Source organism: Mixophyes fleayi, chromosome 11, assembly GCF_038048845.1.
Source record: "Mixophyes fleayi isolate aMixFle1 chromosome 11, aMixFle1.hap1, whole genome shotgun sequence".
Lineage (NCBI taxonomy): Eukaryota > Metazoa > Chordata > Amphibia > Anura > Limnodynastidae > Mixophyes > Mixophyes fleayi.
Window position 1 is genome coordinate 18,217,338 of NC_134412.1, and position 13,902 is coordinate 18,231,239.

The window sequence follows — 13,902 nt, forward strand, 5'->3', positions numbered from 1 at the left end:
GAAGCTCCTCCATGACATTCTATTGACCTGTCAATGGATTGGATTGTCAAACTCTCGGGTCAGCCCCATTAGGTAATTTCAGTCAGTTACGATTAATAATACATTCCATTTTGATAGCCCACAATTATAAGTTAAAGTCACAAGGCAGGGGGATTTGGCTCACATACCCTAATTTATACAATGTATGAAAACGGCTGTGACTGATTATCTAAAGTACAAACCACAGCACAGTTGCACACTAAACATAATTGAAAACATATTTATAGTTAAATCCACAATGCTGCTATATAATATAAATTCTGCTACATAACGTGAATGAAGATGAAATTCTTAGTGGACATTTTGGTGAAACTATGATTGCCCATCTACCTCAACAAGGTAACCTTATTCAGATGTGTACGTACATTAACAGATTGGTACCTTTCATATATATGATAATATAGGGTGTGCAGACCAAATTCTCCAGTCTCTGGGTAGCCCTGGACCCAATAGATCCACCCATATGTATTATTAATTGGAGTGGCGGATAGTCTGGCTCCTACAGTATCTTATGTTGTACTTCATGTAGGCAATAGCCACAGAGAGCGGTAAGTGCCCTGTTATATAAATAAACTGGTAGTGTAGGTACCCATCTGGTTGAGGTCACCTTGTCATGGTAAATACAATTTGATCAAAAATGGTAAGTACACAATGATCAAAATGTGCACAATGAATCTTATCTTTATTAGAGATGTTTTGCTATAATTTTATTACATTAGAATATTGATAAGGTTACCATACTGTACATATGTTTTCTATTAAGCACTACAGTCAAATATGGTTCTAGTGTTTAGAGTACACCTGTGCTTAGCACATGTTCGATATTCCCAGCAGTGTAGCACCTTTTCATATATTTTATAAATTACAATATAACCAAATCCTGGTGTTAGTGGAAATCTAGAAGCATTTTTGCAAATCCATCTACATGATGAGTGAGTCCAAAGCTTATTTTGCAGTGCACAGAGGATGTAAATAACCTCCCATATAATTCCATCAGAGTTTCTTTCGGTGTTACTTTAGATGTTCTTTTCTTTTATTAACCACCACACAGTGCAAAACACCTCCAGCTAACTACACAGATCTTACAAAAAATTAGAGATGAGCGGGCTCGGATTTCGCTAATCCGAGCCCACCCGAACAGTGCGGATCCGAACGGGATCCGAGCACTGTTCGGATATTTCCGGCGGGCAAAAAAATGAAAACGAGGCTCTGTCGTCCAAGTCTCGCGTCGAATCTCGCGAGGGGTGGGAGGGAGGGCCCAGAACAATTCCATCTTGTACCTCTTTTTTTGGCATTATGTGCTCAAGCTACCTCGGTGCAACCTTTTGGCCTAAAAACAATATTGTGAGGTGTTCAGAATAGACTGGAAATTAGTGGAAATGATTGTTATTGAATGGTTTTGAGGTTAATAATAGCGTAGGAGTGAAAAAAAAAAACCCACAAAAGTGGTTTTTAGCACTTTTTATGTTTTTTTTCAAAATAAATCCGAATCCAAAACCTTAAATCCGAACCAAAACCTTTCGTCAGGTGTTTTGCGAAACAAATCCGAACCCAAAACCTCAAGCAAATCCGAATCCAAAACACAAAACACAAGACACCAAAAGTGGCCGGTGCACATCCCTACAAAAAATGGAAACAAAGCAAAACAAAACTTACTCCTTCAGACACTGTAAGACCCATTGCACATGCTATGGTGGTATAAGAACTATTGAATGCATTAGTGCTATCAAAAGCAATAGGCATCATGAAATGCCAAGCACACACCACTAAACAAGGATGTGGTGTATAAAGGCAATAACAGAGCTGACAAAGCAGCAAAGTCAGCAGTACAAAAGGGTTTAAACGAATAAAAATGTGAAATAATGACTGTTACTGTAATCCCTGATGAGCAAATGTTAATCTCTATGCAAAAAAGTTTGTTTTTCTGCAGTAGGTCTCCAGCTTGCAGCAAGTTTGTACTCTGATTTGGCACAGTTTAGTCATGGTAAAACATTTTTGAAAGACTGCTATTGCTTGTTGATTAGGGTCTATGCTTCAGGGTTCCTGCAATAGCCACTAAATTCTTTGCTAGCTGTTTAACCAGTTCACAGGAAAATCCTGGAGCACTGTTTCCACAGAACTGGCACACCTCCCAGCTACAGAGGGACACTTCCAGGTAATCCAACTTGACTTCGTTCAACTCCCAGTAATAAGAAGGTTAAATAAAATATGTTTTGGTTGCTATAGATTTATTCTCTGGTAGGGTCAAGGCATGGCTAGTGACCACAGCCACAGCAAACATAACTGCAAAAATATAGTTCAAGAGTTTGTATGCAGTTACAGGTTGCCACAAGTAATATCCTCAGACCAAGGTACACATTTCACAGGTAAAGTGCTTAAAATAATGTGTGATTTGATTAGTATAAAGCAACAGTTACTTTTGTATAATCTATTTTTATTGAAGAAAAGTTACAAATTCGAGACAAAACACAGCATAAGACATCATAATCATTGTTAGAAAGGTTAAAATAAATACAAGATTACCATACAGCACAGTCTTCAAAAAGCAGTTACAAATGTCAAAAATAGTCTGGGATATATTCCAATACTCTACATTACATTAATAGCCCATCTACATTTATTCCTCCATATAGCTCTGCATGCTTAGGTGGCAGACACTTCTGTCTGCCTTTCATGCTGCTTGACATGTGGGGTGGTGCATATGTCAGGAGATGTGCCCCATGTAACTTGCAGGGAGTGCGGGGGGGGGGCAGATTCAGGAAGCTGCACACGCAGAGGTGAAGGGAGAAATGGATCAGGATGATCCAGGGGCCATAACCAGTAAAGTGGCTGATCCCATGGTAGAGTCCAGCCACGACAAAGCATAAAAATACCTGGGGCAGTCCCCATATGCCAAAAGTATGGGCAACCCAGACCAGAGCTCCAGGTTTCTGACCACCCTGTTCCTAATTTGATGAAAAAAATACAATAAAATTGAAAATAAAATGATTGAAAAGATTCCTGAGGCGACCACGTGATGTTATTGGGACAGCTGGCCTAATGGAAAAAAACTCAGAAAGAGGTCTGTGGCCAATCCGTCTTGGCCAGTGCTTAACCTCTAGATAGATCCAAAGAGGGTGTTAGAAGTGGGGATTCACAAAACCAACATTGCGAGTGTGTGGGGTGGAGCTAAACAACCACTACTGTCTGTAGGGGGTAATTATGAAAGTTGGGACTGGCAGCCATATTTGTACTATGCAGTAATCCCTCATGTCTCTTCTCCGCTAACCTTATGCAACCAGCAGATATTACATGGCGCCTCCTGACACAGAAGATAGACATCTAACAGACACATTTCACTTATTTCATTGTCTTACATTAATTATGCTTCACTCTTGGCTTCCCCTGTTGTCCGTTCACTAACCAGAACTTCCCTTATTACAAATGTGTCCCCTCCCTATGTCCCAGCAGCTTTTTATAACTATAAAATGTGTTTACACATCAATTCTTGTCACCCAACATGAGCAGATAGTTTCTTTCTGCCAGTCACTCACTGTGGTTCTGAGAGGCTGCCAGTTACTGAGAGGGCATGGTAACGGCTGTCAGTTGGTGCCAATGTTATTGCCGGTAAGATTGCAGCCAGGAGTCAGAGAATAATAGTGATTGAAGGTGGAGAGAAAGAGACTGGAGGTGGTGTGAGTATACAGATTAATGCTGGGGGTGTTTCAGTGTAACAATATAGCCAGCGGGGATTAATATACAGAGCAATCAGTGTGTGTGACTATAGCTGGGTACACACTACAGAAAATTACTGCAGATGGGCTTTCTGTAACAATTTTACCAACGACTGAAAGTCCCGATGAGCATGCCGATTTATCTGTACACACTGTACACCATTTACCTTCAGATCTGTGATCTTCATCTTTCATAACCATCTGCTGAAAAGATTGCGACTCTGTAAACTCTATGAAGATCTGCCTACACTGCTGGTTATGAGTGTGTACACACTGCCACATTTGCTCGACATCGTTCCATCATTGATCGTGATTTTCAGGAAGTTTATTAAACCAAATAAAACGATACAATGTGCTTAAGCTCCATAAAACGTGATCGTGGGAGCGTACACACTAATGCGATATCTGACCAAACGGTCGTTTATCATGTGATCGGCACATTAATTGGATGATAAACCTGAACTGTGTACCCAGCATTAGACTAGGAAGCAATATAGATACTTTTTATTTTTGTCATTGATTAGTTCCATTATGTGTATAATAGTGTACCAGTTAAACATTATATTATGAATGTATTTATAACTTTTTTGCAAGCAACAAAGGAATATTGTGACAATGGAACAAGTAGGAGCTATGAGTATTTTGTGTGAATTTTGTTTGTGTGTAGTTCATATTGAAGGATGGGGGACTGGGTGTTGTTGCCAGAAAGATGTGTAGGGTCCTGGCTGAGATATGATATGAGGATCCAGGTGTATTTAGCAGTGGATACAGAATTACAATTAAGTCTTAACCAATGTGTGACTGCTGTTTTAGGGTACATATGTATCTAGAATTCCAGTATTGACATGTTTGTTAGTGTGTCTAGTTACACAGAGTTAAGTGATAAATGTTGTGTTACAGTATTGTTTAACATTTTTAAAGTATGTTTCCTCTCTGTAGGATGTTTAAATAAAAAAACAAACAATAAATTCAAAATATTGAACATATATATGATTGAAACTTGGAAATGATAAAATTTAGTTTAAAAAAAACAATGTGGGTCCCAGCACGTATACCTCAAAAATGGATATTCGGATATTCTGTCAATGTGACTAGTTGTCTAGCAGTCTAGTGCTTTAAAGTTACAGCAAATACAATGGTTGGAGTTGTGACACAAGAAATTATTGCTACATGAATAAATAATTACACACAACTTCCTCATTTTGCAGATGATCAGCAGGCGAAACACTAAGAAGCATCTACAATGAGGGTCTGTATAATAATAGGTAAGTTTCCTACAGTGTCACAGACACTTCTACTTTTCTTATGGATCAGGGGCCACATAATACATAAATATAGATTTCAAATGGATTGGAGACATCATTATTTATTCATTATAGATCAAGACATCATTCTTTATTTATTATGCATTGGGGCAATAATTTTTAATTTATGATGGGGCAACTTCTTGTAGCACTACAAGTACAAGTATGCACTTGTGCCCAGGTGCATGCTGGCACTTGTAGTGCCACAAATGCTTGCACAATTGTTTTCACCTTATTACCCACCAAGAGGGACCCAGTGCATCTCAGCATTGGACCGGTACTTTCTAGGTGCGGGGCACAATCATTTTTTTGGCTTTCCCCGGAGGACCGGGCACCATGCTGAGCAGGCTTGGCACATACACAATGGAAGCTGTAAAGCCGGGTGTTGTACAGGGCTTGAGTTCAAGCTGTAGGAAATCCCCATGTTCTATATATTACTGAATTGCTGTAAGAACTCTATAATACCGGGAGCTCTTAGCAGTCAGTATTGTGTCGTGTATGAGGGTGTTTTATTTTGTCAAACCAACGATCCCTGGATTTATTACAGATGAAGAGCCTGGATCTAGGTGAGAAATAAATAGGGCGAATGAGGGAAGTTTTTGGGTGTTTTTATTTCAATTAAAATCATTTTTACACTTGTATCTGTATCTTATTTACATTTTTCCTTGGTGCACTATAGATCCCAGTGGCCCCTGGGTGCCAGGGCATGCAGGCACTTGTGGTTCCCCAAGTGCCAGTATGCCCCTGCAGCGTGTTGGTGTTGGTAGTACTACAAGCGCCACCATGCCCAAACACTTAATGGCAGCTTGGGCATGCTGAGAACTGTAGTGCCCTAGGCACAAAATACATTTTTACATTAAAACGATCAATTTTACCCCACACCCACTACTCCAGGGGTGTGGGAAGAGCCCTAGTGCTATAAGCACAAGACTGGATAAACCTAGGGGGGGTCTGAGTTTTAATTGCAGACCCGATCTCTCTAGGGAATCCAGCCCCATGCTGACCGGCCTGGTGCCGGTTTGTCATTATGGCAGGGGGACCCCACACTGTGGGTTTCCCTGCTCTAGTGCCACCAGCCCGGGCTGGCTTAGTCTAGTGCTGGCAATAATAAAATCATGGGGGACCCCATTCTTTTTGTCCCCACCTCCGATATTGCTAGTACCAGCCTTAGGGTTGGTTAAGCAGTTTGGTAGGGGGGGTCACACTGTTTTGTTTTTTACATGTATTGCCATTTTTATTGTTTACATCTGTTTATTTCTGTCGATAATTTGAATGTTTAGATATTATGACTGTCGACATTTTCTTGCACCAATTTTGAATGTCGACAGTGGTATAAAATAGCAATAAAATATGTAAAATAAAATAGAGTAAAGTAATTTATAAATAGAAAAAATAAGGTAGCAATATGGTTAAAATAAATTGATATTAGTATATAGAATAGAATAACAATTATGTTAGGGAAGATAATATGGCAAAAGAAGAGTTAAAACTTAATGGTTTATAAGGTTATGGGTGGGTATGTTTGGGTTAGTGTGGGCTTGTTGCAGTGGTTGAACGGATGGGAGACGGGTGGTTTAATATTGTGGGTGTATGTTATAGATGCTTGGAATTAAGCTCTTAAATTGCTTTTAGAAGAGACGTTTGGTAGTATTGTACTTATCTTCTGTTTCAGTAGTGGTCAGCGGTGTCCTAAATTGTACCAATGCCTGGGCGACTTCCTGTTTCAGCGTTGTAACGCATACTTGCGTTACAAATGCTTATCTTCCGGTTTTCGGTGGAATGCACAGACACTGCAGTGGCGCACGCAGGGGGGGGGGGGTTTCTGGGTCTCCAGAACACCCCCCCCCTCTGCTAACTAAGTGCCAACCATAGCGGCACTGTACTATACAGCAGCCGCGGCACTGTCAAAGAAGCGTCCGCAGCGGTGCTGTATAGAAACGGAGCTGCTGCGCATGTGCGGGCGCATGCACAGCAGCTCTCTCGCATGGTTTTTTTTTGGTCAGGGGGGGAAACTCCCCCCCCCCGACAATCCTGCGTGCGCCCCTGCACTGGTGCACTCCGATGCTTCAGATGCTGGGTATGTCGGTTTTCCGTGTAAGGGAATGTGGTGTAAATGGTCAAAGACTTGCAGGTTGAAATCAAGGTGATGGTAGAACAATGTGGAGAGCAGATTTAGCTGTATTGTCCCTCTCAGTGGGACTTGATCAATAATGAGTTTGTGTGGTGGTGTGATGTGACTGTGGGGTGGCGTGAAGTAGCGTGATAAATCTAATGTTTCATTACAATGTATGTATTATATAAGAAGTGACATTGCTGGTTATTGGTGTGTAGTGACTGGCGGGGTGGCGTGATGTGGCTGGTGGGTGGCGTGATGTGATGTGGCTGGGGGGTGGCGTGATGTGATGTGGCTGGGGGGTGGCGTGATGTGATGTGGCTGGGGGGTGGCGTGATAAATGTAATGTTTCATCATAATCATCATCATCTATTTATTTATATAGCGCCACTAATTCCGCAGCGCTGTACAGAGATCTCATTCACATCAGTCCCTGCCCCATTGGAACTTGCAATCTAAATCTCCTTACACACACACTCGCTAACCAAGAGAGACTAAAGGAAATTTAATAGCAGCTAATTAACCTATCAGTATGTTTTTGTAATATATGTATTGTATAAGAAATTATATGGGAATTGGTGTGATGTGCCTGAGGGGCATAATTTTTCATTATAATGTCTGTATTATATAAGACGTGACGTTGTTGGGGGATGGAGTGATGTGGCTGGAGGGGACCTGATGTGCCTGGGGGTGGTATAAAAAAAATAATGTTTCATAATAATGAATGTATTATATATGACGTGATGTGGCATGAGGTGGCGTAATGTGGCTGGGTTGGTGGTGAAATAGATGTAATGTTTTATTATAATATATGTATTACATATGATGTGATGTGTCTGGTGGGTGGTGTGTTGTGGCTGTGGGGTTGCGTGATGTGGTTGGAGGTGGCGTGATGCGTGATATGCCTGTGGGGTGCTGATATTTGTCTGTGGGGTGGCCTGATGTGGCTGGGGAGGGCGTGATAAGTGTAATATTTTATTATAATATATGTATTATATACTGGGTGATCTGTAGTATGTTTTGTGCTCACTTATTGCTCGGTTTTCCATATTTACATTTTCCAACAGGTCCCAACATTCCAGGATCCATGTAAGAATCCTGTATTCTTACATGGATGTCAAGTTGTGAAAGCTGGAATAACAGGTAGTTGAGAGCAACACCGTTTTAATACATAATGTCATGTCTAAAGAGGCGCAGCCACACCCCATGATGTCCAGTTCCAGTGACCACGCCCCATTCAGGGGCGACTGCGGCTTTGCGGAGGCAAACATCCTTCTTCCTACTTCTTACAAGCCCCTGTACCTGGGAGCTGAGTGCAATTGATTTTAAGTGCATTTAATGGCATTGGAAGGTCAGTAATGGACCAGCAAACAATGAGGTGCTAGATAAACATTTATATGCAGTGTTAAGGCTAAACACTGTAAACAATTGTCTTTTTTGTTTTGTATACATATATGAGCATTTATATTGCCACGCAGCTGGTACCATATATAATATGGGATATTCCAAACACTGGCTTTTTTTTACCCTCTGGTGTCGTTTTAAATATTGCCTTATGTTGTCTTAGCAGCTGTCTATCAGTTCTATTTATGGCTCTTTTAGATGTGGCTTACAAGCCATACCTAGCTGCAACTGTCTTTTTTTCTCTTTCTACTCACCTGTGGAGTGGAGGCCCAAAAAGTTGCTGTACCAGTGCCCTGGTCATATTGCAGGCTCAAGCAGCAGAGCGGGTCTTGACTCTGTCGGTCATACGCAGCAGCTTTCCTCTGTTTTTCAGGCTGCCAGAACTGTCTAAAACCATTACATACATAAAATATACTCAAGTTTACTCTATGTACCTGCGCCTTGTTACACATACTCTTTCATTATAACCTGTGCTTATATTATCATCATTAATCTCCATTCAGGGGCTACAACTGTATTTGTCATAAAACTATAATTCTCATTTACAACTTGAAATTGGCAGGAGTTTGATGTGTGGATTTTTCTCTTTCAGTTCTCAGTCTGTGGATGGATCTGACCAGTGGGATGATGAATATTCAGCTGATCCCTCAGTATCCAGTGATCGGGGGATCTGTCACTCTGAGTGTTACTGGGATTACTGGGAGAATTCCGTCTTTCAGTTGGTACAAAGGACCAAACACAAATCCTGTGTACCAAATCCTCACATATATTCTTGGTGATCCTTCCCCACAAATTAATGGACCTCTCTACTTCTCTCGGGCCAGACCTTTCCCTAATGGCTCATTACTGATCTCAGATCTTCATCTCACAGATAGAGGTGATTACATAGTGAGTGTACAGACAGAGAATCCAGCAGAACAAACCTCTGTGACCCTGACAGTCTATGGTGAGTAATATGTTACCTCTGTCCCTGGCAGACATGTGATGGATACTTTTGTTCCTTCTACTCTGTGTGTGGCTGAATACAGGGGTAGTTACAGCTCTGAGGTTTAACTCATTGTCCCAGTATCTGCTCATTGGGTAATGGCCTGGTTCTGTCTATCTCCCATCAGCCCCTGTTACCAAGCTGGGATACATAGGGTGTGACCACCAATGAGGAGCAATGATGTGCGGTAAACAGATCACAGTGATTATGATGATCTGGATAAGAGTGAGGTATATATGAATAAATCAGAACCTCCTTTCTTATTCAGATCTTCTTCTATTGACCTGTTATGATCTACAAGGAAGCAAGTACACCCAGTAGGGGGATGGAGCACCCATCCCAATATACCAAACAGGAAACACAGTAAAAGAAGTGATTCTATATTAATTACAATTATATACTCATTCTGTATTTTGAAGCACAAACAAATCATATTATTTGATACCAATTATGGTTCTGATTTTGAGTCTACTGTAAAATTGCAACGTTTGAGTCCAGACACTTACAATTCTGTGGCTGTATTTTTAGTTGAAATTTGTAGTTTTTTATTGAGTTACATGTATCTTAAGACAACTTTAAATCTAGAGTATAGATACATCCGGCGCAAACGTTTGTCCTTCTCCATCATTAACTCACAAATTTGCACCAGGCCTATGGGACATGTAAAGATGCGTCTCTAAGTGACATGGTTATTTGCGTCTCCATGCCCGTATCGTATTGACCTTACACATGAGTGCCCCTGACCCACCTCCCCAACTGGGGGCGAGTATAAGATACACTCGGCTCAAAATAAGGGTGTAAGTTGTGTGAAGGCGCAGTGTGACTAATTGTATGCGAGTCACATTTCTCGCAAATTAACTTACATCTAACTCTGAATCAGGTCTATTATGTGCAATCTTTATCACATTACTTTAAGAATTGCAATAAATATAATAAATATTTTCTCTGTATGTCACATACCCACACATTAAGTTTACCCTTAAGAATTACAATAATTAACAAGCTACCTACTGTCTTTTATTAACTGAATAACATAGTCCCTTAAACATTACAATAAATATGTAGTTGTATAACGGTCTAAAAAACCTAAACCTCTCATAAATACCCGGCCAGAGTATGAATACTGGACCTTTTGTTGCTGTTGTATTGTGGCCATTGATGTACATAAAGTTTATGGTCCTGGAGAGCAGAATACTACAGTAATTGTTATAACACGGTCTCTGCATTATGCTGCGGTAATGTAACACACTAACCGCCTGATTTACTGTTAGACATAAAGATGCTTTGTTTGTTTATGAGTAAATGCAAAAAAATCTGCACACTTGTATTTCCACTTCCACATTTTCAGTTGCACGCTTAGTGTCCGGAGCAAAGACGCAGCAATAGTCTTCATCGACCTGCACCCGGTTTATGTATAGTCAACTCAAAATACATGTCTTGTAGCTAAAGTATTTCAAGATCTGTACAAATGAGACTCACATCAATGGGTCATGCTCAACTTATGTTAACGATTATTTGTGGTGGAGAGAGCGCTGTGCTTCCTCTTGGTCAGGCTGATGTGGATATTCAAATGCTGCCTCCAGGAAGGTGGATTCCCTATTCTACCATAAGGTATTGGAAAGTTTAGAAAAAAATCTGTGACACAGAATTCCACTAATATTAATGTGCCTATAGATGTACCATATATTATCTTGTGGTGTAGTGATTGGTGGTAAAATGGACTGGTGTTTGGTATGGTGAGGATCAACAGGGCCAACTTTGCTGTTTAGTTACTAGTAGTCCCAGGCACAGAACTGTGCTTAGTTCGTAATATTTCTAACACAAAGGCAGGAAGAGGTGTTATCATATTAATCTTTATATATTTCAAAGATAAAACAACACAGCACAAGCAATAAACAGTGTACTAAATATACAGGTAGATGTATTCTATTGCTCTATGTTGCTCTATGTAACAGATGATCAGGCTGCAAAAGAGTAAAGAAAGCCAGAAGAGAAAACACATGATAGTTATCACCACTATCTACCTGGTCTGTTCTATTCTTCATAAATAGACCCCTAAAACTCTAAAGGGTGCAGGATTAGGAGAAGGTATCTGGTCACCTACATGAGCCTCTCCTGACCCATCTTGTTGCTGGTATTTCCTGACTTCTTGATGCAAGCTCAGAAGATGACCATTTTCTCTTCAATGGAAACAAAGCCTTTATTCAGAAGACAGACTGGCAGATCCAATTTATACTTGAACCAGTGTAAATATAATCTTGCAGTTAGTTGAGGACCCTTTGTTTTTCTAAAGCTCAGGTCCAGTTTAAAGCTCACTGTTTACCATGTGTGAATAACCTTTGTCCAGGCTTGATCTAATATTTCTCTCAAACTTAAATTTATAAGCCCATGTTTTAAATATTGAAATTACAAATACAGGAAATGGGAAATTGAACCAATGGGATTGTCACGAATCGGGGTCTTAGTCCTGTTTACACCACTCGGCGGTACCATATCACCGTACATCTCCTTCCTGGTCAAATGCAGCATTCTATCCTGATACAAGCGTGACTTCTGTCTGCAGTACTGGAGGCTGCCATCTTGGATGAGACATTTGCTTAACATCCTGCGGAGTCTGAACACCTGATCTCATCCACCAATTGGCTTCCTCTGCAGACTATAAGAGTCTCCTCCTACACTCAGCAAATTGCCAGTACAACACTTTCCTAGTTCCAGACTCCCACAGCTGCTGTTGGTTGCTGCTTCAATCCTGTCTGCTGTATACAGATCTCAACCATCATCCTGTGAATTCAGTTTCACCCTCTTTGCTGTTCTGTTTGCTGCCATTAACTCTCTGAGTGAGTTCAGCTTCATTGTGTATGCTGTTATATGAACTGCAAACCATTAACCCTCTGTGTTAATTCAACTTCATTCTTTGGCTGTTATGACCTGCAACCGTTAATCCTATGTGTGAATTCAGCTTCATCCTGTTGCTGTTATATGAACTGCAAACCATTAACCCTTCGTGTGAGTTCAGATCCATTCTGCCTGCTGAAATAAATAGTTTGGTTATTTATTCCTTGTGTGGATTCACATTCATTCTATCAGCTTGTGTACAGATTCCAGCTGTTATCTTATGTGTTGATCCTCCTCTCATCAATCTATTCCTGTCTTTCCTACTGGCTTTCTGGAGTCATTTCTGTGTCTCGGGATACTGACTTCCAGTTCCAGGCCTAAACCAGGTTCTGAGTTGTCCAGGGCCAGTTCCAGGCCTTGTCTGTTCAGGAGGTTGTCACCCCTGTATATCCTCTGCCTTAACACTGAGTCTTCCCAGTCCCAGTTCCCAGTTGTGGTACTATAGAGAGTTAATGGCAGCCTGAATCTCTGAGTTCTTGGAGTTACTGAGTCTCTGGTAATGGGTTCAGGTCCCCCCTGTTCCTTCGTCCAGGTTCTAGTCCATCAGCTCCAGATTCCATGCATTTATTTCAGTTCGGAGTCCAGTCCAGCGTTCCTTCTCCTACCTTTCAGAATATGGGATTAGAGCAAGCTCTATGAGCAAGACATTCTTCCGGCCCTCCAGTTTACACTATGCTCCTACCACAGCTAGCCCCAGGGGTCCCGAGAGGGATCTCAGAAACCCTATTGCCGTGACAGGGATCTTATTCACATAAAGCAAGTCATAATATGACAACTTACTAGTGCAGTTGGATGTAGAACAATAAATAGAAAAGCAGCATGTGTATATTAATATATATAAATATGCTTCCCTTTCTTGTCATCCTTTCTCCAGTGGCCTACCAGTGAAGTTTTAGTCCAAAACTAACTAAATAAATAATGAAGTAACTAAATAACTCACAGTTTCTGATTGGTTCTGCAGTAACTATTAAGTCATTCTTTTTCTCTCCTCATTTATGAAATGTTGTTGACACTATAATACACTTGCATAAAAAAAAGCATTGAATTAATACATTATGGACCTATTATGATTCCTAGTGAATTCATGACAGGGCAATAGCAGTAGAAACACCAAGTGTCTTTATTCAGGCAAAATATGTGAAGAAGGATTGAGTTTGTGGAATATGCAGATTTCAGGTAGCAGAATAAACAGGTATACTCCAATACAAAATTATGAACAGGTGTGATGAATGGCAGGAATAGTTCACAGAAGCAACAGGTTCCGAGCAATGACAAATACAGTTTAAATGCAGGGACAAGTATATTGAGTTACCCAAGGAGGCACAAGGCTCCAGACTAAGGAGGCAGGGGGTTAGGATTCCAGATTGCTAGATGCACGAAGCAGTCCAGAGAAGCAGACAGACTGCCTGGTCACTGGACTCAGCTAGAGGTCAGGGAAACAAGAGTTCA

The 13,902-nt window shown here is 40.7% G+C and overlaps 2 protein-coding genes across 8 annotated transcripts in view; one reads left to right on the top strand and one right to left on the bottom strand.

Moving 5' to 3' along the window:
- Nucleotides 1-13,902, bottom strand: part of LOC142107491 (cell adhesion molecule CEACAM8-like) — a 368,458-nt gene that overhangs the window by 218,408 nt on the left and 136,148 nt on the right. The gene's annotated exons all lie outside the window — the stretch shown is intronic.
- The window catches only part of LOC142107480 (cell adhesion molecule CEACAM1-like), a 205,806-nt gene that overhangs the window by 17,196 nt on the left and 174,708 nt on the right, over nucleotides 1-13,902 (top strand). For 5 of the 7 annotated variants that reach the window (XM_075190924.1, XM_075190917.1, XM_075190921.1 and 2 more), the window contains exon 3: nucleotides 9,166-9,519. In XM_075190924.1, the coding sequence (XP_075047025.1) occupies nucleotides 9,166-9,519 (354 nt within the window). Of the gene's footprint in view, nucleotides 1-3,524; nucleotides 3,714-4,960; nucleotides 5,018-9,165; nucleotides 9,520-13,902 lie in introns of those variants that run through there. The other 2 variants (XM_075190919.1, XM_075190918.1) reach the window with 2 other exon arrangements.